A 23,964-nucleotide genomic window follows, 5' to 3' on the forward strand; every position below is an offset into this window, starting at 1 on the left:
CCCAACGGGTCATATTGTCTGGCGAGTGTTCTGTACACACTCCGTCTGGTGGTCGGTATCGCCGTCGACCTTCCCTGCTCCGTGGTCAGGGGTTTGTGTCTATAGTGGAGCGAGTCTGTTTTGAAGCGCCAGACTAGTCCTAGTGTCATTTCTTGGGCTTCTCCTGGGATGGTCGCCATCCAGGTCTCACTACTGGCTGCCTTGTCCGCGGGGGAGAGGCTGCGCAATACTTGCGGGTCGCTGCTGGCCCACTGCCTGAGATCAAAGCCGCCTTTGATCAGGGAGGCGCGTAGCTTGAGTAGGAGAGCCTCGGCTTCTTCTTGGGTCGAAACGCTTTGTAAACAGTTGTCCACGTAGAAACTGTTCTTCACACTGTGTCGGACCTCTTCATCTGCTGCTGGGTCCTCTGCGACGTGTTTCTGCAGTGCAAATGTAGCACAGCACGGGCTGCATGTGGTTCCGAAGGGGAGGACTTCCCATTGGTAGATGGCTGGGTGCTCATCTCCGATCCTCTCTCTCCATGGTAACCGCAGCAAGGGCTTCTCCTCTGGGGAGAGGCTGCGTAATACTGGGGGGTCGCTGCTGGCCTGCTGCCGGAGATCAAAGCCGTCTTTGATCAGAGAGGCGCGGAGCAGCGCACGGCGTCGCCAGTCAATCTTCTTTACGTGTCCCGCTGTGATTAGCTTCTCAATCTCAGCGCGGTACACACTCTCTTGAGCGGGGTCTTTGGCTAGGCGCCGCTCTGTGTTCAATAGATACCGCTCCGTAGCTTCTTTCGTGGCGTGAAAGGTGGGCATTCCCTCTCGCCTCAGGAGTGGAGTTGCGTATCTCATCACTCCGCCGACTGTGACTCTCTTTGTCCCTTGCTCGAGGAGGTTTATGGCGTAAATGTCTTCTTTAGAACGAATGTCTTTCTTTTCATTCTTAAAGGGCATTGTCTCTAGTGTCCATAGCCTCTCGACATGCTGCAGGAGAGTGGTGTCTTCTTCTGTCACTCTGGAGTGGAGGCAGCTAGTGGCTGCTGTTCGGTTGAGAGATTTAGCGAGGGGGCCTTGTAATGTCCATCCTAGGCGGGTCTCGACTGCTGCAGGACAGCCTCTGGGTCCTGTATGGACCCGGTCTATCGGGACTATGAGGTCTGCATGGTCGGAGCCTATCAGCAGGGTCGGGGTGGCGCCGTCTATGAGCGGGATAGGTAGTTGACGCAGGTGCACATATTTATCCATCAGTTTGGCGATGGGGTAGGTGTACTGTGATAGTCCTATTTCTTGGCTGGTGAAAGCATTTGTAATCCTATACCGTCTCTCTGGCTGCCCGCTTGCTGCGATAGTGAAGGAGACATTCTCGCCTTTTATCGTCTTTAAATCTCTTCTTATTGTCCAAATCGTCATCTGGTTCTCGCTCCCCCGCAGTCCCAGCTGGGCCGCAGCGGATGCGAGGAGAAGGGTCTTCTCTGACCCGTCATCAAGGACGGCGTAAGTGTCCATGACTTTATCTTGGTGGCTCAATGTTACCCGGACTACCTTTAAGAGCACCTGGGCGCCGCTGCTGCTGGCGGGGTCAATGTACATGACACTTGCCTTTGTGCTGCTCGATGGTACAGGTGCAGGCTTTCTTCTGTTACTGTCGTGTAGGACATCTAGGTGGGCTCCGTCACACCGACTGCACCTCTTCTTTAGGCGGCACTCGGCTGCCATGTGACTGCGCGCACATCGGTAACAGCGCCTGTTGGACTTTATCCATTGACTCACTTCTTCTGCATTCATCTTCTTGAACAGGTCACATTGTGACAGCCAGTGTTCCTTCTCGCAGTACGGGCACACCATCTTCCACTTCTCTTTTCTTGAGGGGGTACTGTGGTTCTTACTGCTCGGTACTGATTCTGATTGGTGCATGACAGTCACTGATCTTCTTCCATCGTTTACTCTCCTAGGTCCCTCTCTGGAGCTTGGTGTGCTCCGCACGAATGTATCCAAGCGTAGGCTGCTGACTTCTCTCGTCAGGAAGTCGGCTAAATCGAGGAGGGATGGTTCGAGACCGTTAGGATCACGTTGGTCTCTTTTCCGCCTAAAGCGCTCTTGTCTGGCGGGCGGCAGCTTCTCTAAAATCCTCTCGACGTTAGAGTTGGCGTATAGCTCGTGCATACCCTTTTCTCGTTGCGCTCCCAGCATCCCTACCAGGGACTGCACTTTTATAGACAGGTCGTCTAGTGAGCGATTGTCTGTTGCTGGGGGTAGGCGGTCAATATGCCTTATCTCTTGGATTACGTAATCCCATATACGTCCATATCTCTGGTCCAGCGCTGCTAGAGCCGCGGTGTATGGGGTCGTAGAGGTGGCATAGGCTAGCGCTATATTGTACGCTCGGGGTACTTTCAGGTGCTTCAGTAATATTGCATACTTGTGGCGTTCGTCAACGACATCCACCATCATTGTCTCTAAGCACATCCGGAGCTCCGTGTACTGTGCTCGATTCTCATGGGTGAAGTCTGGAAACGTCGGTGTGCCAATGTATGACGCCGTGGATGGCTGGCACATCGGTGAGCATTGGAGGCCTCTCTCCTCTTGCGCCTCTCTGTGGGCTGGTACCGGCAGGGTACCATGGCCCGCTGGTCCAGGTGCTGTTCCTCGGGGCTGGTCGTGCGTCCTGCTCACCCGTGAATAGAGTCGGGGGTCTGTAGCGCAGCGCCGCGGGGGTATAGCCTGGGCTGTACTGGACCTCCTGGTCCGGTGGAGTACTGTGCTGTCGTCGGGCTTGGTTCTCCTCCTCTCCCTCTTCTTCTTCTGTCAGGTCCTCTAGATCCTGTAGTCGTTTATTTAGCCTCTCCGCAGTGTATGCTGCTCCTTCCTTGTAGCTGGGTCTTGCTTGGACCGGTCGGGGAAGGGGGTCTGCGGGGGGTATAGGCTCTCTCTGGTGGTCAAGTTCAGGGTCGCTTGGTCGGTTAGGGGATGCTGCCCTTGACTGTTGTCTCGACGAGGCCCTTGAACCCCTGGCGGAGGGAGAGGGTGTTGCCCTGGTGATCAGCTGCTCCATAAGCTGCGCTTGTAGTCTGTCGCGCTCGGCTTGTAGTCTGTCGCGCTCGGCTTCGCGCTGGATGAGAGCGATGTCGCGCTCTGCTTCTCTTTGGGCACCGTCAGCGGCGCGCTGGGTGTCGGACCGGTCTCTTGCCATATTCTCTTCCGTCTGAAGGCGTCTCATCTCCAGGCGTATGTGCTCTTCTTCGCTCCGTTGCTGTGTTTGGAGTCGATCGCGTTCACCCTGAAGTTGATCGCGTTCACCCTGGAGTCGATCGCGTTCGGTAGAGGCTGTCAGGCTGACGAGGAACGCCTGTGACAGCATCCTCTCCGCCTCGCTGGGGGAAGACGCTTGTAGAGGTGAGCCGCTCCTGGCTGTACTCGTTGGGGAGTCCTGGAGCTCTATCTCCTCGGCGCTCTCCTCATCTTGTTCCGTGCAGGGTTCCACCTCTGGAGGGTTGTCTTCCTCAAGGAGCTGGTCGGGGACTACTTCTTCGGTATTGGCGGGGGGTAAAGGCATGTCTGTTCCCTCCTGGTCCCCACCGTGAGCTTGGTCAGTTACATTAGAACCCACTAGGGCCTCTGTGGTCGGGGTAACCTGGTCGTTAAGGTCAGACATAATTTTACTTTCTACTTTTACCGCGTTTACCGTCTGTAGAAGGCTAGGTAGTTGACTGACAGCGTAATCCTCTAAGTACTGAGGTGTCTGTCGTCTGCGCCGCGGGCGTTCTACGTTAGGAGGACCGTTTCGTGGAGTGTTCATCATAGGCCATTTCAATATTAATAACACTATATTAATATTACACTAGTTACCCTCCGGCTCGAAGGACCAATTGTAACTGAGGGGTACAATTCCCTGACTGTATTGATAAGTATGGTATCATTAAACCACTACCGCTTGATGTACTTTAACTTCTGGCCATCCAGTACACGATATCTAAGTATGATGAACACTTTCCCACATATGAAATCAGGTCCACACAAATATAACAGTCGAAGGTTTAATATAGCAAAAGGTATATACAACATTCACTTAATTACATTTATGATTTGAATGCACTTGTAAGGCAAATGAGTATTCGTAGGCAAATCAACACTGAATGTCCAATCTCTGGTTACGCAGGAAGCAAGTATACAACCTGGTTCTTTAGGGAAACTATAGCGATGGTACTTAAGGATTATAGCGGGATACTAAAGGGGTCCTGCTGGTTGTAAGTCAGTAAGGGGGGGGGGGTTTGGAGAGCCGTCAGCTGCATCCCATCTGGCCAACGATTCCTGGGGAGAATTCAGGTACAGAAAACAGTGCCCGCAGGATCTTGATCCACAGATGAATACACTTGGGCCCTCTTGTAGACGGTAGCTGTAGGTCCACAACGAAGGAGAAGCGTGGCGGCCTCGGTCTGGGTTCAGCGCCGTCTCACCTGGGCTCCTCTCGGGGGTAATTCCAACACTCACTGGCGTTGGCTGTTATCCGCTCCACAAATCAAAGCACCCAAAGCAAATAGATATTCCATGCCGTATAGGCTCAGCAGTCGTCCGGGTAGGTAATCCAATGTGCAGGTCCACTCGTCCTCGCCCAGAACTCCTCGGATGAAAGCACCACGCGTGGTCTGCCCAGCCTGGTTAAGACTCTAGATAACGCGAGGAAACGATGGGGGTGCTGCTCACTTTAGAACTCTAACCGAACGATGCACCATACATAATAGACTATTATTAACTTAATAGCAATACGTCCCACTCGACGGTACAGTGCCAAACTATGACAATTCAGCTATGAATTTACACGAGGTAGGCCTGCCGCGATAAGCAATAAATCGATTAATTGCTGCGATAATTAAAATGAATGCAATGATTTTGACGGGCGCGATTAATTGCTATTTGCGCGTTTGTTTTAATGAGGCGGAACCAGTGCCGCTTGTCAGTCACTGTCCGTGTTGGGAGGCGGGCCGCTGACGTTACTAGAGTACAGCACGGGAGCTCCGTGGGGCAACGCCACAGCTTAACTACATTTCTCAATAGTGTTGCTCCTTTTAACCAAGTAGCATTATTTGTAGTGTAACGTTAGCTATTTTTAGACCCAAGTAGTTACTCGCTACTGCCCGGAGAAACTGGACTGCTAAATAAAGATGAAAGATAGAGCTTTGATTCTCTGATTTAACGTAGCTAACGTTAAAACTAACCTAAAGTTAGTTGTTCACCAACAATCTCAACATTTGTTATTAGCTCAAAAACAACCGGACGAGACAAGTTGTCGGCTCATATGTTCTGCTTAGGATAATCACAACAATACTTCCGGTCCGGTCGGTGGGCTTCAAAATAAAAGTCTAAAACCGGAAAAGACGGAGCGGTGGGCTTCAAAATAAAAGTTTTGGGAAATAAATTTCTCAAAAAAAAATCTCTAACCGGTCGCAATAATATCGCTTATCGCGATATTTTCGGGGGCAATTAATCGCCCAGCAAAATGTGTTATCGTGGCAGGCCTAACACGAGGTCTCAATGCCTATTCTGGGGCCAAAAATAGGCCATACTGCACCACACGTGGGTCGTGGGTGAGGCTTCACGTCTGTTACTAGGTTGGAGGGTAAAGGACTAATGGACTAAAAGAAAGTTCTACTTTACTTGCGCCATATTTATATGCACGGTGAACAAATAGTACCATTCGTATTTCGGTAGCCGTATTCCTACGCGGAACCGGGGCTAGTTGGGACATGTTCGTCGGCACTATTGAACTTGACTCAAGGGGCCTGTCTGCTGGCGCCAGGTTCTTGTCCAATGAGAGAATGAACTATTATGGGCTGTAGTAGACTAAAGGGATATTCAGTGTATATGTACAAAGAATATACAAGGGATATCAAATGATATACAAATACTATTAAATATATATCCATAAATAAATATATATATTCGGTTTAATCTGATCCTTCACAACAAGCGGCATCTCTATGACTGGCAATGTCACTAATTCATTCACCGCGGCAGGCGTGGCGTAGTGGTCAACACTGTCACCTCACAGCAAGAAGGCCCTGGGTTCGATTCCCGCTTGGGGACCGGGTTGCCGGGTTGCCAGTTACTCCGGGCCTTTCTGTGTGGAGTTTGCATGTTCTCCCCCCCGTGCTTGCAAGGGTTTCCCCCCCGATAAGAGATAGAGATAAACCCAATGGAAAAACATGCAGAACAGATCGTCCCTGACGAAGACGGACAGGAGCACTTGGATTGGTCCCCGGGCGCGGCCCCACGCCACAGCCCATGTCTGCTCCCAGCTGCCCTTGGGGGGAGAAGGACGACGGGATGGGTCAAGCGCAGAGACAAAATTTATTCACGACCCCAAAAAGTTTCTTATGTGTGTCGCCCATCGTATGTCTGTGTCGCTGCATGACTACCATGCTACGAATAAAGACTTCTTCAAGTGATTTCATCACCTCAAAAGCCCCATTTTTCAAAAAAAACTACAGGGCTTTTGAGGTGATGAAATCACTGCGCCCAGGCAGCAGTGGTTCGGCAAAAAGAATTTAGAGTATATATCTGCTTAGAAAATGAAAATGTCAATTTTTTTAATTTAAATTGTTTTCACATGGTAAATACACAGGTCATAACATGTTTACAGGAATGTTTTGAAGCTGTATTTGGAGTGTATTTTGTGACTGTTGGGAACTAGGCTACACTGGCACACCTACTTCCAGTGAATGACGCTAAGCTAGGCTAACGGTGCGGCTGTTCCCTAAACCCAATGCATGCACAGAGAAGAAAAGGGGATGTATCTGCTCGTCTACCTCTAGGGTAGATGGCAAATAAGCTAATTTCCCCAAAAAGTTGGCGTTCCTTTAAATTGAGTAATTCAGTTACTCACTCCCCGTTAGCCGCCCTGCCCCGCCCCCTAGTGGCTGCTCACTCGCTCTGCATCTATGAGCCTGCGCGTCCGTGTTTCCTTGCACTATTGTCGTGAAGATTTTAGTCGTGGTTAAGGAATCGGTTTGACCGTTTGACCATTTGAACATAAGCAATGTCCTACATCGATGACATGTCGTAATGTTTTAATATGGGGATGTGACTATTTCAAACCTTAGTAAAAACGCCTGTGGAGGCATCTTTCTTTGCACAACGAGGTCACTGTGTGATTCACAAAGTCCACAATGTCTCCACATAATTCCAGTCCTGTGTGAATAGGGCTTGAGTGCACTGTGTGGTCAAATGATGCTAATGCTATAACACTAGGGGTGGGAATCGCCAGAGATCTCGCGATACGATACTATCGCGGTACTTGAGCCGCGATACGATAGTATCGCGATACTCGATATATCGCGAATATAGCGATATATATTTTATTTTTTTCTAATTTTCTTCTTTTTTTTTTTACTGCAAAGTAAAACTGTCAACATGTTTTATCTAATAAAATAAAGTTCAGTCTGTTCATCTCACTTCAATCATTTTTATTGCAGAACATGGTATTTTCTCAAGCAGACAGATGTAAACATAAAAATCCAATCCATTATTATTATTATTATTATTATTGTGTTGCATGTACTTGACAAACTGAACTGTTTGTATTACAGTCATATTCCAACTTAACACTTTGATCGCCATGGTTCAAATTCATAATTTACCATCCCTAGCCAGCTCTATTTGTCTATGGAGAAGTTCCCCTTCTTTGCAGGGCTATAACTTTTTAAATTCTATTGCTAAATTGCCATTATTATGGCCCATTCAATGTCCTATATCCATTGTTCAGGGTGTAGCAACGATATACTTTTTCATTCACATATTCATACTAAAATATGGTCTAAAGTATAAGTATGTTTTTATCGTTTTCTGCAGCTTTCTTCAGAACGTGATTTATAGCCCCAAATGCATTATATGCATGATGAAATACAGTTTGATAGCGATCTGTGCCAGATAATAAATTTCAACTGGAGGTACTTCTAGAAGTTACTACGTATCATCTGATGATGACCGGATGGGCGGGGGGTCGTTTATAATTCCGTGGGCAGCGTTAGATGATTCATCCAGTGTGGGTCATATGATCATCATAGCAGTTTATATGGAACACGTTAGAATATAACGCTGCAACTCACCGTGGCTTCCTCGCGCCGCTGGCAGATGAGCGTGGAACAGAATTTTTTTTATTATGGGATGGAGAAATGCCCGATCCATTTCCAGGTTGTATAATAGTATATACGTCCAAATCATGTTGTTTTTTCGAGTTATTTGCACCGATCGATGTTCACTGTGTCAAGACGGAGTCTCTCTAACGATAGCGAGTGCCCGGACGACATATGGATGAGCACTTCCGGTTCGACGAGTCATTTCCTGTTGGCGATCTGCCGATCGGCCACCAGATGGCGCTCTTGAACCGCTAGAGAGTTGAGTGGAGCTTTGCAGTATATCTCAGGGCCCCGGAGGGGAAATATGATTTCGATCACAGATTTTTTAAATATTGATATCAAAGACGAGTTACGGCGTCTTCGGCAGAATGAGCATGGCTAGGAATGACGTCTAAACACGTCATCAGCGATTAAAGTTTTAACTGAATGCACATGTGTGTGTGTGGACTACTGTACTATTACAGGTATTGAAATGAACAATGCAACTTCATTATACAAAAAAAAAAAAAATATATATATATATATATATATATATATATATATATATATATATATTTTTTTTTTATGAATAATTTAATATCAATACTTGGCGTCTCTGTATCGATACAGTATTGCCACACAAAGTATCGCGATACTACTACGTATCGATTTCCCCCCCACCCCTATATAACACTGAGTCATGTTAGCTGTGTATGCTAGCTATCCTTTGTTGCCACGTGCACCAGAGTGGAGGCTTTACTTCCTATGGTGAATGTTAGCGTGAAAGCACCCGCTAGGGAATCAGGGGCTTCTGAATTGCACGTACCATCTGTGATGTGGCCGACTATGCTGGATATTTACCAGTAATGACCATTTAATTTCCCTTTGGTATAAAACACAGTTCTCCCCTGAATGTAGCTAATGTATTTTGCCTTACATGGCGGGTCATGAAACCCACACTTCCTGGAAAACCAGCAATCCGGCCCGGCTTCTACGAGCACAAACACACAGCAGCAGACAGCAATCACATTACCGGAGTATAACCTCCTGCTCAGTGCAACTTGAGACAGTATGGAGGCTCCATGTTCCCAATGAGATCTTCTGTTTAGTTTAGGTTAAAGTAGGGCTGACCTCGACTAGTCGAACAATAGTTGACTAATCGATCGAAAGGAGTCGTAGTCGACTGCCAACCTCTTAGTCGAATGCAAATAAATATATATATATATATATAATAATAATTAATAATATTATTATTTTTTTATTTTATTTGTATTTTTTGGGGGATCATTCTTTCCAAAAGCAAAGAGGCCTAGAAGCGTGGCTAACGCTAATGGCGCGCATACCAGCGATGCTAACGGGCACAGAGGCACTGAAAGAGGATTTCACCCGTCTAAAGAACACACTAGACTAGACAAAATATCAAGATGTATCCATCAGTGGACCAATTGCATGCTTTCGCAGAGGACAAGAAGCCTTCAGTCGACTGCTTCAGACATTAAGCACCCCCCCAGCCCAAATGGGATGAAAAAAAATATATATATAATTTCTTTTTTTCTTTTTTTTTTGCATTCAGTCGACTATACAAATCCTTAGTCGGGGACAGGCCTAGGTTAAAGGAATATCTTGCCGATTTGACATGATTGTACAAACTAGAAACGAGACAAATTAACCAGCCTATTTGACAGAATCCACCTAGTCTGCTTGATTAGTTACCGACGGGCAAAGAGTTAACGTTCCTTCCAGCAACCCCTTGCTAATATTACTCAACAGAAGTCCCCCTGGTCACACAGTCATGTATTCCTCATTTCGCTTTGGGGGGGAGGACGTCCCTGATACCCCATCAAGGGCCCCTGGCGTTTAACCCTTTCACTACAACACTACCAAAGGGTTAACCCTTTCACTGCGACAATACAGAAGGTTAACCCTTTCGCTGCAACACGACAAAGGGTTAACCCTTTGCACAACCACACTACAGAAGGTTAACCCGTTCACTACCACACTACAGAAGGTTAACCCGTTCGTTGCCACACCACAAATGGTTAACCCTTTCACTACCACACTACAGAAGTCTAACCCCTTCACTACCACACTACAGACTTAATAACCTTCTGTAGTGTGGTAGTGAAAGGGTTAAAAGACAGTAATACTGTATAATAGAACTCTTGGAGTGATATGAACTACAAAACACTGGAGACACTGGTATTCATACTGTAGGTTTCTGTGCGACTTGTGCAAACTAAATTACTGCCACACCAACGGCATGTGTAGCATGGAGGTGGACGTTAACCCTTTCACTGTGACGATATGGAAGGTTAACCCTTTCACTACCACTACTGTAGTGTGGTAGTGAAAGGGTTCACCTTCTGTAGTGTGGTAGTGAAAGGGTTAAGGGTGGGAAGCACCAGAGGCCCCATGATACCATATCATCACCATATTGTAATATCACCATATTGCGATATATCGATTTTTTTCAACTGTAAATTATGTCCCCAACTGAAAACATTTACTCTTAAACTATTACTCTGCAATACGAATATATATATATACAGCCTCAAGTCCTCCACTCTCATCCTGAACACTGGTGAACCGCAGGGCTGCGTGCTGAGCCCTCTTCTCTACTCCCTCTTCACCCACGACTGCAAACCGGCTCAAACACCATTGTCAAGTGTGCAGACGACACCACTGTGGTGGGACTAGTCAGCAACAGTGACGAGTCGGCGTACAGAGAGGAGGTCCTGTACCCAGCTCAGTGGTGTGCCAAACGCCACCTACCCCCTCCTGTGCTAGCGAACTTTTATCGCTGTACGATTGAGAGCATCCTCACCACCTGCATCTCAGTCTGATACGGCAACTGCACCGTTAAGGACCGGAAATCACTGCAGAGGGTAGTGAAAATAGCCCAAGGCATCACCAAGACCCCAATAAAAACAAAAACAAAGACCCCACACCCCCCCCCATCTCATCAATCTATGAGAAGCGGTGGTCACGGAGAGCACGGAACATCATCAGAGACGCTTCTCACCCCAACCATGGACTGTTCACCCGCCTGCGGGGTACTCGCTCTGGGGCACGCTACAGGCAGAACCTCCCAGGCAGAACCAACAGGACCACGAATAGTTCCTTCCCCTCAGCTGTCAGACTTCTGAATCAAAACTCTACTTCGCCCACTGCACCTCACTGTATACCTGTGTATATAGCCCATAGCTTATATAGACTTTCTTTTCATTTCTTTTTCTTTTTTTTTATCTCATATTGTGCTAACCATTGCACTTTACTGTACAGTCTTATTGCAACTGACTGTTGATGGTCACATCCTGGTTGGACGTACTGTACACAATCTCGTTGCACTGTCTTGTACTGTGTAATGACAATAAAGTGAATCTAATCGAATCTAATCTAATAAATACATCATCTGTTTTGTCTAATAAGATAATGTTTTCAGTCTACAAGATTATGAATCCATTTTTCCATCTCCTTCCAATAACTTGTGTTGCAGTAAAATGGGATTGTCAAGCAAAAAAAAAATATTGATACTTCTCTCTCTCTCTCCCTCTCTCTCTCTAACTCTGCAATCTGTGTGAGACGCTCCACTCTGTTGGATTCACTTAAGGAACAATACACACACACACACACACACACACACACACACACACACACACACACACACACACACACACACACACACACACACACACACACACACACACACACACACACACACACACACGGGGGAATCAATTAAACATGTACTGCTGGCAATTCTACCGCGGAATGGATTCCACAGCTTTGGAGTCGACTCACGATCACCCTGGCAGCTGGAGAGAGAGAGCGGGAGAATTGATTCCTCTCGATATCGACACCCGCGACCCTAACGCTTTCTGCACGTGACGCCAGGCTCGCTTCAGAAGCCATTACATGGCATTACGCTTCCAGCGACGAAGAGATAACATCGTTCCCTGAAAGTCCAGTTTGATCTTGATGAACTACATCAGTCCATTAACATGGTTTCACCTCATGTTTCATCAAAAGGAAGGGCTGGAGTCTCCATTAACATGGTTTCAGCTTGTGTTTCATCTCAAGAAAGGGCTGGAGTCTCCATTAACATGGTGTCACCTCGTGTTTCATCTAAAGGAAGGGCTGGAGTCTCCATTAACATGGTTTCACCTCATGTTTCATCTAAAGGAAGGGCTGGAGTCTCCATTAACATGGTTTCACCTCATGTTTCATCTAAAGGAAGGGCTGGAGTCTCCATTAACATGGTTTCACCTCATGTTTCATCTAAAGTAAGGGCTGGAGTCTCCATTAACATGGTTTCACCTCATGTTTCATCTAAAGGAAGGTCTGGAGTCTCCATTAACATGGTTTCACCTCGTGTTTCATCTAAAGGAAGGGCTGGAGTCTCCATTAACATGGTTTCACCTCATGTTTCATCTAAAGGAAGGGCTGGAGTCTCCATTAACATGGTTTCACCTCGTGTTTCATCTAAAGGAAGGGCTGGAGTCTCCATTAACATGGTGTCACCTCATGTTTCATCTAAAGGAAGGGCTGGAGTCTCCATTAACATGGTGTCACCTCATGTTTCATCTAAAGGAAGGGCTGGAGTCTCCATTAACATGGTTTCACCTCATGTTTCATCTAAAGGAAGGGCTGGAGTCTCCATTAACATGGTTTCACCTCGTGTTTCATCTAAAGGAAGGGCTGGAGTCTCCATTAACATGGTGTCACCTCATGTTTCATCTAAAGGAAGGGCTGGAGTCTCCATTAACATGGTTTCACCTCATGTTTCATCTAAAGGAAGGGCTGGAGTCTCCATTAACATGGTTTCACCTCATGTTTCATCTAAAGGAAGGGCTGGAGTCTCCATTAACATGGTTTCACCTCATGTTTCATCTAAAGGAAGGGCTGGAGTCTCCATTAACATGGTTTCACCTCGTGTTTCATCTAAAGGAAGGGCTGGAGTCTCCATTAACATGGTTTCACCTCGTGTTTCATCTAAAGGAAGGGCTGGAGTCTCCATTAACTCATTGACTGTCAAATTTGATGATTTACCAGAAGTGCTGAGTTCAACACAGTCTGATGGAAACGCACCTTATCATCCATAATCATCATCCGTTTTGTCTTCTTCTTCATAATATCCAATAGTTCGCTCTAGGCGATCGCCATTGTTGAACGTTAGATGGCTGTAGTTTGCTCACTGCTGCTCCACTCCCTAGTGCTTTGGTCGCTCTCACTGCGGCGTGGGGCGACCCCACACTAAACTGGCCCATGCAGTTCATGAGGTAGAAGTGCTGTCGGGATTCAATCATCATTGCAGGTCCCAGGCATACTCACAAAGGCCTGCGTGAGTGTTTAGAACAGGGGTAGGCAACCCTAGGCACACGTGCCTGCATAGGCACGCGGGGGCATTTTCATAGGCACAGGGGGCAGCATAAAAAAAATTAAAAATTTGCTTTGAAATATTATAGTGAAATATTTTGCACTGTTGTCGCATTTATCTTGTTGAAATCCTCCCACAGGTTCTTTTTACTACCACATATTTAATTGAGACCCTTTATTTGTTTATTATTTCAATTTAGCTGGAAATACATTGCTACATCATTCAGTAACATTTGCAGAGCCTTATAACAAAAACGTTATTACGGTCACCATTGTGACCAGTGGGATTAATCAACAAATTTTATTATTTATTTTTCTATTTCATTGAACATTGCACATGTTAAAAGCCATTTTTTTACTCAAAATGTGAGTATTACCAAGTCAACTTGTGTTCTTAAAACAATGACATAGTTTTATTAGGTTGAAATAATGTGGTTGTGTACTTATTTTTCTGTTAACTTATTATGGATTGAAAACTGAAAACCTTAATGCACAGTAACTGAACTCAATATTTTTAAGTTCTGGTAACTTATTATTATTTATTTTTTTACAGTGTAGTCTTGCGATCAATCAAAACTTATTTACACGATATACCTCACATTCACCCTCCATTCACATCCTGGTGTTCTCCTGGTGTTCTCCATTAGGCCTGTAGGTGGAGCTATGACAGCACACGTACAGTACACACACCGATGGTGTGTGATGTGTCCAAAAATGAATGGGCAAATGTGAGTCGCACTGTATGCAGCTGTTTGTCTGCATTGCACCCCCCCCCCCCCCAACTCAGATTTAGGGTTGATACAACCATCATAATAATATTGTTAATAATAACAATAACAATAATGATGTAATAATGATCATTAAAAAGACCTGATTATGAGAAGAAAAAAATTACGATGCATGGAATATTGTTGAGGCACACTAGTTACAACTATATTTCAAACAGGCACTCCATGTCAAAAAGGTTGCTGACCCCTGGTTTAGAATAAGAAAATAGAAAAAAAGGAAAAAGGAACGAAAAACGAGGTATCTCGTTATTGGCGCTCAATGAGTTAACATGGTTTCACATGGTAGTTCATCTAAAGGAAGCTCTGCATTTCAGAACTGTTGAACAATACAATGTTAAACAGATTGCTGGAGGAAAGTGCACTGAGGCAAGTCTGATCCCCAGGAGCGTTCAGGTCTGTGCAGCACCACTAAGGTGTTCCACAGCTTGAAGTGGAGAAAAGAAAAGTATAAATACATATTTCCCAACCTCAGTCTGATCGGCAAATGGTGTTGCACGTTGTGTGCACCTTTTAATTTGATGAGAAACTTTGTTTTGGTCTTACTATTCCTACGTGACCCCCCCCCCCCCCCCCCCCCAGAACACCACTGGCAGGCCAAAAAACATCCGATTAGTCCTTAAAATCGTAATTAATCTTGACAATGTCAACACCAAGCATCAAATGTATAATAAAACACAAGATACTTGTGCCCTAAAGATGAGGATAAACGCTCAGTGAAGACACCCAATCCCATTGCCACACATCTACGCTACTCAGTTTATTCTGAGGACTGAGAAGAGGGAAGAGAGGAGGCTGGTGACCCAGAACCCAGGAAGACCCCCCTCTAGAGCCAGACCAGGCTTCACTCCACCCCAGGGGGCGAAATTAAAGCCCGCCGCCCGCCAGGGGCGCTCAGTTTTTACCTTTGGCGCTTGCCACTGAGAGCCCTGCCCGCCGTGTGGCGTGTGGACGTGTAGTTCATAATGATACTCTTATTTTGAAAATCTGTGCGGGTCTCATTTCCGGCCCAAGCGCAGCTAGAGTCATAATATCGATGGCTCCGGCAGTTAGCAGCATTCGGTTCGTATGATATTCTTATTTTGAAAAAAAACGTGGCAACGAGTCATATCCGCCCAGCCGGGCCAGCCCTGCAGCGGGATACTATTGGCTTCTGCTCGTATCAACACAGAGCGGCCCGCAGCTCTAGTGCCACTGCTAACGTTAAGCTCTCAGAATGGTAGCAGCTCGCCTGCAGCATCTAGTGCTAACGTTAAGCTCTCAGAATGGTAGCAGCTCGCCCGCAGCTCTAGTGCTAACGTTAAGCTCTCAGAATGGTAGCAGTCTGCTCTAGTCTAGATCGGACCTCCATGAGCTGCATAATACCTCTGTTCCCTCGTTAGCTAGCTCACGTTAGCTAGCTCACTTAGATCGATCTGTCCCAGTAAACTAAATTGTCTTAACGTTATCTACCGGGCTAGCAGTAGCTACAGATAGCTCCTGATATCAATGTCTTATAACATTGATTGAATGCGTATTCTAGCTGAGGGCATGTTGAATGTGATTTGACAAAATAACCGTAAAAAATTGGGTCCAGCTGCATCGCCGGAGAATCCTTGCATGCTGAATGTAGGGTCTAGCTGAATATAGGGTCTAGCTGCAGGGCCGGAGAATCCTTGCTGGAGCTGGAGGCTACTCAAGTATACACACAGACAGTGGAGCTGTTTGCAGATAGCAAGCATTTTGACTTATTGCGTGGTGGCGATGTCTCGCAGATAATACAACTACAAGTATGATTATATAATATATATTTTATTTAAAAAAAAAATTTTATATAAAATATATATATACCTTTTTCTTAATCAAAAAAATGTTGGCAGGTAAGAAATATGCTTGGCGGGTAGACTCTTCCCATCTACCCGCCACTGGCCGGTGAGTCAAAAAGTTAATTTCGCTCCCTGCTCCACCCAGAACCCAGGAAGACCCCCCTCTAGAGCCAGACCAGGCTTCACTCCACCCAGAACCCAGGAAGACCCCCCTCTAGAGCCAGACCAGGCTTCACTCCACCCAGAACCCAGGAAGACCCCCCTCTAGAGCCAGACCAGGCTTCACTCCACCCAGAACCCAGGAAGACCCCCCTCTAGAGCCGGACCAGGCTTCACTCCACCCAGAACCCAGGAAGACCCCCCTCTAGAGCCGGACCAGGCTTCACTCCACCCAGAACCCAGGAAGACCCCCCTCTAGAGCCGGACCAGGCTTCACTCCACCCAGAACCCAGGAAGACCCCCCTCTAGAGCCAGACCAGGCTTCACTCCACCCAGAACCCAGGAAGACCCCCCTCTAGAGCCGGACCAGGCTTCACTCCACCCAGAACCTACAAAGACCCCCCTCTAGAGCCGGACCAGGCTTCACTCCACCCAGAACCCAGGAAGACCCCCCTCTAGAGCCAGACCAGGCTTCACTCCACCCAGAACCTACAAAGACCCCCCTCTAGAGCCGGACCAGGCTTCACTCCACCCAGAACCCAGGAAGACCCCCCTCTAGAGCCAGACCAGGCTTCACTCCACCCAGAACCCAGGAAGACCCCCCTCTAGAGCCAGACCAGGCTTCACTCCACCCAGAACCCAGGAAGACCCCCCTCTAGAGCCAGACCAGGCTTCACTCCACCCAGAACCCAGGAAGACCCCCCTCTAGAGCCGGACCAGGCTTCACTCCACCCAGAACCTACAAAGACCCCCCTCTAGAGCCAGACCAGGCTTCACTCGACCCAGAACCCAGGAAGACCCCCCTCTAGAGCCGGACCAGGCTTCACTCCACCCAGAACCTACAAAGACCCCCCTCTAGAGCCAGACCAGGCTTCACTCCACCCAGAACCCAATCCCCCCTATTTATAATAAAACACAAGATACTTGGGCCCTAATGATAAGGATAAGCACTCAATGAAGACACCCAATCCCCCTAACAAACATGTATGCTACTCATAGTGGTACAAAGAGTAGCACCAGAGACTGTAAATCTATGTAATGCAATTATTTATTTATTTTTAATTCTGCTTAAAGCTGCCGGTTGGTTAGTTTTGCGCGTGTAGGAGCTCGTAAAGTGACGCAGAGCTCGGTCTATTTCCGCAGCTCTACACGCTGTGTCTCCGCTGCCGTGATATGTCAGTGGCAGCGTGCAGGGATACTTCAGACCACGTCTCCTAGCTGCAGACCACACAGGCAAATATGAGTGCTCCCATTTGTCTTGAAGCCATTACTGGTTTTCTCTCTCTAGATCGGAGAACTCCCAGAGGAGAAAGCATATTTAGCACGGGATGGATTTGCCATTAGGACAATTGTCCCAAATTCCAAGAAAAATAAGAGCAACTCAAAAACAGCCAAAGATCCACACAGTGATTCGTCATTGAGTGGATGTCAAGTTTATCTGCCAGGAAACGTGGACATACACACACACGCACACACACACACACACATACACACACACACACACACACACACACACACACACACACACACACACACACACACACACACACACACACACACACACACACACACACACACACACACACACACACACACACACACACACACACACACACACACACACGCACACACACACGCACACACTGACACAATTTTGTTCTTGGAAATTGCCTTACAAATCATCTGCAGCTCTGAGGTCTGAGTTTGAGTGACGTGGTGAAAGCGGGAGGCGGGGCATGTAGGCCTCGGGCCTCCCAGAGGGACCGCAGCTCATTCCAAACACCTCCACGTGGTGATCACAACAATAAGCCTCTTCTTCTGTGTTCAACGACACTCTGACACTAGGATGTGTGACCGGGCCCAGCGGGGACAGACTCCTGTCTGGAAGTCACATCGCCAGAAAATATGAATGAAATGTTTTTATACTTATTTTATTTATTTTTTTAAATTATATTATCACACAGTTTGAATGGTTAATAACATTATTTACTGTAACAGCTAACAGTTATAGTATCTCTAAATAGTAAAAACCTTTGTTTAAAAAAGAAAAAAAATTGTGACACCTATAGTATACCTGACTGCCAAGGTATTAAAAATGCAGCCAAACTTTAGATTGTATTTTCCCAGTTTTGAGAGACTTGAGGTTTTAACTAGATTCATATAAGCATATCTTCCGATTTCAATGTATGACACATCATTTTGAAAGCTTACATTTTGTAATTTTTACTCAATCGCATCGGCGACCCAACAATTGCATGTGTGTGTTCCTGTGTGTGTGTGTGTGCCGCCCATCGCATGTGTGTCACTGCATGCCAAATAAAGACTTCTCCAAAGTCCTGCATTATTATTATTATAATATGTTACGCTTCAAATTAGCAGTGCAAAATCTGTTTAAATTTGTCATACAATGTTTTTTTATTGAGAAAGTGTGTAAATCACTAATAGAACAACAACAAAAAAACTGTGTGTGCGTGTGCGTGTGTGTGTGTGCATGCGTGCGCGTGTGTGTGTGTGTGTGTGTGTGTGCGTGCGTATGTGTGTGTATGTGTGTGTGTGTGTGTGTGTGTGTGTGTGTGTGTGTGTGTGTGTGTGTGTGTGTGTGTGTGTGTGCATGTGTGTGTGTGTGTGTGTGTGTGTGTGTGTGTGTGTGTGTGTGTGTGTGTGTGTGTGCGTGCGTATTGTCGCAGCTACCACCTGCACCGTGCTCTAATTCCACCGGTGTGGCCGAGTGGCAATAAAAGGAACTTGAACTTGTTACGTTGGCATTCAAATTCTAAATCAACATTCGAATTTTTTATTTTTAATAAAAAAATATAAAGTTTAAAAAAAAGTTTTAAAGAAAGTTTTAATAAAAAAGAAAAAAGACTAATTTAATCAGATTAATCACTTTATTCAAATTGCGGATGTAGTTTGAGGATATTTATATATATATATTTATACAACGGCATGCAAATTTCTCGATTCTGATTGGCCATTCACACGTCTTTATTGGTAACAATCCACGGTCCTGGGCTCAGGACCCGCCCACAACCAAATCACATAACCCTCCCCGGCTCACTCCGGGAGAAAACAGGATCGCGGAGAACAAATGGTTATGTTGAAAGCACCATAACGACTAAATATGAAGCGATTCTGTCAAGGGGAATGTGTTAGTATTTTAAACAATGTTGGATGATGTAATTGATGGGTCTTGACTCAATCTAGAACAAAAGAAAAATCGCGGATTGATTGATAGATTAATTGATTGATTTAAATGTCTTCCTTCCTACTTTCCGACTGCAGCGTTCTCTCTCACACTGTCCGACGCTGGCGTACCCACAAACACACACATACACACACACACACACACACACACACATACACACACACACACACACACACGCACACACACACTGTGACACACACACACACACACACACGCACACACACACACACACACACTCCTGTCTGCAACAGCGGGGGAGTCAGACTGAGAGAGAAGCAGCGCTGTTTTAAGTGAGCATGGTCTATTGAATTGATTGATTGGTTGATTGCTAATTTTATTACTGTACCCCTGGTTTCCAACTGGTTAAGTTTAGGCTAAAAGAAATAAATAAAAAAATAGGGCGAAGAAAAAATTTTTTTCCTATAGGGCAAAGAAAACGTTTTAATAAATTTTCAATCAATCATTCCAATAATACACAGTTGGATGTGTTAGTTGGTTGGATGCACTTCAAGCTGCTTCCACATGAGGCAACTTCTCTCAATCATTCCAATAATACACAGTTGGATGTGTTAGTTTGGTTGGATGCACTTCAAGCTGCTTCCACATGGAGTTGTGGGAACTACTTTTTCTGGCGGATGGTTTTTTCAATAAATCTTCGATTAATGTGTGTTTATTGTATAGAAATAAGGTTGGATGAATCTGGCAGTTGTATAAAAGCTTTACACCACGTGCAGTCGTGATTTGTGACCAATAAACCATGCCTAGGGGGGGTCTAACGACCCTCGGCTGCGCCTCGGGCCTAACAACCACCCCTAGGCATGGTTTATTGGTCACAAACCACTCCTGCGTGTGATGTAATGCTTAAATATATATATATAAAAAAAAACGTATTAAAAAAAAAAAGGAAAAAAACGTATTATTAAAAACGAAGGTTCGAACATCCGTTAGAAAAAAAAAACTGACGAAGTTCAAATCCCAAAAACAGGCTTCGGGGGAACCAGCCTTACCTCTCACTAGAGGACACACACAGAGGGGGAACCAGCCTTACCTCTCACTAGAGCAGTGGTTCCCAAAGTCGGGGTCGCGACCCAAAGGTGGGCCGCGAGATGACTAAAAAAAATAATTTTTTTTTTTTTTTGTCAGGCCACTGAACTTAGAAGCAGGCCAGGACAGTGTTTCTAGTTGTATTCTAAAATTCTATTCTATTGTATTCTAAAATGTGACTATATGGTTTTATATTAACTTAATAAATAAACAAAAACGAAAAATCTACTTATTTCAACGAACATTTCAAACTAAATAACAGATTATGCACATAAAACGCTGAAAACAACCGAAGCAACAATAGTATTTTAACGAGGCTATTATTATTATCATTATTATTTTGCAACAAGTTAGCCCTCTCATAAATAGCACATATAAATGAATAACTAACTTGAACTAACTTAATAGGATTGAAGTGATATTTGGCTTAAAAAATCGGTCGCCTGGCAAAAAAAAAAAAAAAAAAAGCCCGACGATGTGCATTGGGCCGCGGCTCTCTGACGCCTTATTTTCTGGGCCCTGGCCTGAAAAGTTTGGGAACCCCTGCACTAGAGGACACACACAGAGGGGGAACCAGCCTTACCTCTCACTAGAGGACACACACAGAGGGGGAACCAGCCTTACCTCTCACTAGAGGACACACACAGAGGGGGAACCAGCCTTACCTCTCACTAGAGGACACACACAGAGGGGGAACCAGCCTTACCTCTCACTAGAGGCAACAGGACACACACAGAGGGGGAACCAGCCTTACCTCTCACTAGAGGACACACACAGAGGGGGAACCAGCCTTACCTCTCACTAGAGACAACAGGACACACACAGAGGGGGAACCAGCCTTACCTCTCACTAGAGACAACAGGACACACACAGAGGGGGAACCAGCCTTACCTCTCACTAGAGACACAGGACACACACAGAGGGGGAACCAGCCTTACCTCTCACTAGAGACAACAGGACACACACAGAGGGGGAACCAGCCTTACCTCTCACTAGAGACAACAGGACACACACAGAGGGGGAACCAGCCTTACCTCTCACTAGAGGCACCAGGACACACACAGAGGGGGAACCAGCCTTACCTCTCACTAGAGACACAAGGACACACACAGAGGGGGAACCAGCCTTACCTCTCACTAGAGACAACAGGACACACACAGAGGGGGAACCAGCCTTACCTCTCACTAGAGGCAACAGGACACACACAGAGGGGGAACCAGCCTTACCTCTCACTAGAGACACCAGGACACACACAGAGGGGGAACCAGCCTTACCTCTCACTAGAGACAACAGGACACACACAGAGGGGGAACCAGCCTTACCTCGCACTAGAGACACCAGGACACACACAGAGGGGGAACCAGCCTTACCTCTCACTAGAGGCAACAGGACACACACAGAGGGGGAACCAGCCTTACCTCTCACTAGAGGACACACACAGAGGGGGAACCAGCCTTACCTCTCACTAGAGGCAACAGGACACACACAGAGGGGGAACCAGCCTTACCTCTCACTAGAGGACACACACAGAGGGGGAACCAGCCTTACCTCTCACTAGAGGCAACAGGACACACACAGAGGGGGAACCAGCCTTACCTCTCACTAGAGACAACAGGACACACACAGAGGGGGAACCAGCCTTACCTCTCACTAGAGACAACAGGACACACACAGAGGGGGAACCAGCCTTACCTCTCACTAGAGACAACAGGACACACACAGAGGGGGAACCAGCCTTACCTCTCACTAGAGACACAGGACACACACAGAGGGGGAACCAGCCTTACCTCTCACTAGAGGACACACACAGAGGGGGAACCAGCCTTACCTCTCACTAGAGGCAACAGGACACACACAGAGGGGGAACCAGCCTTACCTCTCACTAGAGGACACACACAGAGGGGGAACCAGCCTTACCTCGCACTAGAGACAACAGGACACACACAGAGGGGGAACCAGCCTTACCTCTCACTAGAGACAACAGGACACACACAGAGGGGGAACCAGCCTTACCTCTCACTAGAGACACAGGACACACACAGAGGGGGAACCAGCCTTACCTCTCACTAGAGGCACCAGGACACACACAGAGGGGGAACCAGCCTTACCTCTCACTAGAGGACACACACAGAGGGGGAACCAGCCTTACCTCTCACTAGAGGCAACAGGACACACACAGAGGGGGAACCAGCCTTACCTCTCACTAGAGACACCAGGACACACACAGAGGGGGAACCAGCCTTACCTCTCACTAGAGACAACAGGACACACACAGAGGGGGAACCAGCCTTACCTCTCACTAGAGACAACAGGACACACACAGAGGGGGAACCAGCCTTACCTCTCACTAGAGACAACAGGACACACACAGAGGGGGAACCAGCCTTACCTCTCACTAGAGACAACAGGACACACACAGAGGGGGAACCAGCCTTACCTCTCACTAGAGACACCAGGACACACACAGAGGGGGAACCAGCCTTACCTCTCACTAGAGACAACAGGACACACACAGAGGGGGAACCAGCCTTACCTCTCACTAGAGGACACACACAGAGGGGGAACCAGCCTTACCTCTCACTAGAGGACACACACAGAGGGGGAACCAGCCTTACCTCTCACTAGAGGACACACACAGAGGGGGAACCAGCCTTACCTCTCACTAGAGACAACAGGACACACACAGAGGGGGAACCAGCCTTACCTCTCACTAGAGGACACACACAGAGGGGGAACCAGCCTTACCTCTCACTAGAGGACACACACAGAGGGGGAACCAGCCTTACCTCTCACTAGAGACAACAGGACACACACAGAGGGGGAACCAGCCTTACCTCTCACTAGAGACAACAGGACACACACAGAGGGGGAACCAGCCTTACCTCTCACTAGAGACAACAGGACACACACAGAGGGGGAACCAGCCTTACCTCTCACTAGAGACAACAGGACACACACAGAGGGGGAACCAGCCTTACCTCTCACTAGAGGCACCAGGACACACACAGAGGGGGAACCAGCCTTACCTCGTAGGACCACACGCACTGCGTCCCCCCGAAGCGGCGCACGCAGCGGCCCACCTCCACGTCCTCGTGGGTGGTGTACATCTCCCGCAGGCAGGTGGCGATGTGGGGCACCATGCGCCGCAGGAGCTCCCGGCTGAAGATCATGCCCGGCCCGCCCATGCAGAAGTTCTCCCCGGGCTCCAGCGCCAGCCTGCCCAGCTCCTCCGCCGTGCCCAGGCCCGTCTGGCCCAGGTACAGGGGCTTGCTGCTGTTGAGCGAGCGCAGGAAGGACTCCAGCTTGGCGCCTGCGGGGGGGGGGGTGCGTGGGGAGGAAGGGATGGGGGAGAAGAGATGGTTATTTTAACTCCTCTCTCTCCCAGGTATGAAATAAGTAAATATTGTTTGTATTTACATTGAAATAAAGATTTCAAATCAAAATCAAAAAGAAGAAATGTATGTGTGAAACCAAGTAATAGTCCAGTATAGTTCAAAC

The 23,964-nt window shown here is 47.0% G+C and overlaps 1 protein-coding gene across 1 annotated transcript in view; it reads right to left on the bottom strand.

The window, feature by feature from the left end:
* The window catches only part of LOC311237708 (chondroitin sulfate synthase 3-like), a gene marked incomplete at its 5' end in the record, with an annotated part of 319,391 nt that overhangs the window by 257,745 nt on the left and 37,682 nt on the right, over nt 1-23,964 (bottom strand). Inside the window, one exon of the mRNA XM_084325675.1 lies at nt 23,493-23,776. Within this exon, the coding sequence (XP_084181801.1) occupies nt 23,493-23,776 (284 nt within the window). The remainder of the gene's footprint in view (nt 1-23,492; nt 23,777-23,964) is intronic.

The sequence above is a fragment of the Notolepis coatsorum genome (genome assembly GCF_963971535.1).
Source record: "Notolepis coatsorum genome assembly, chromosome: 12".
NCBI classification, from domain to species: Eukaryota; Metazoa; Chordata; class Actinopteri; order Aulopiformes; family Paralepididae; genus Notolepis; species Notolepis coatsorum.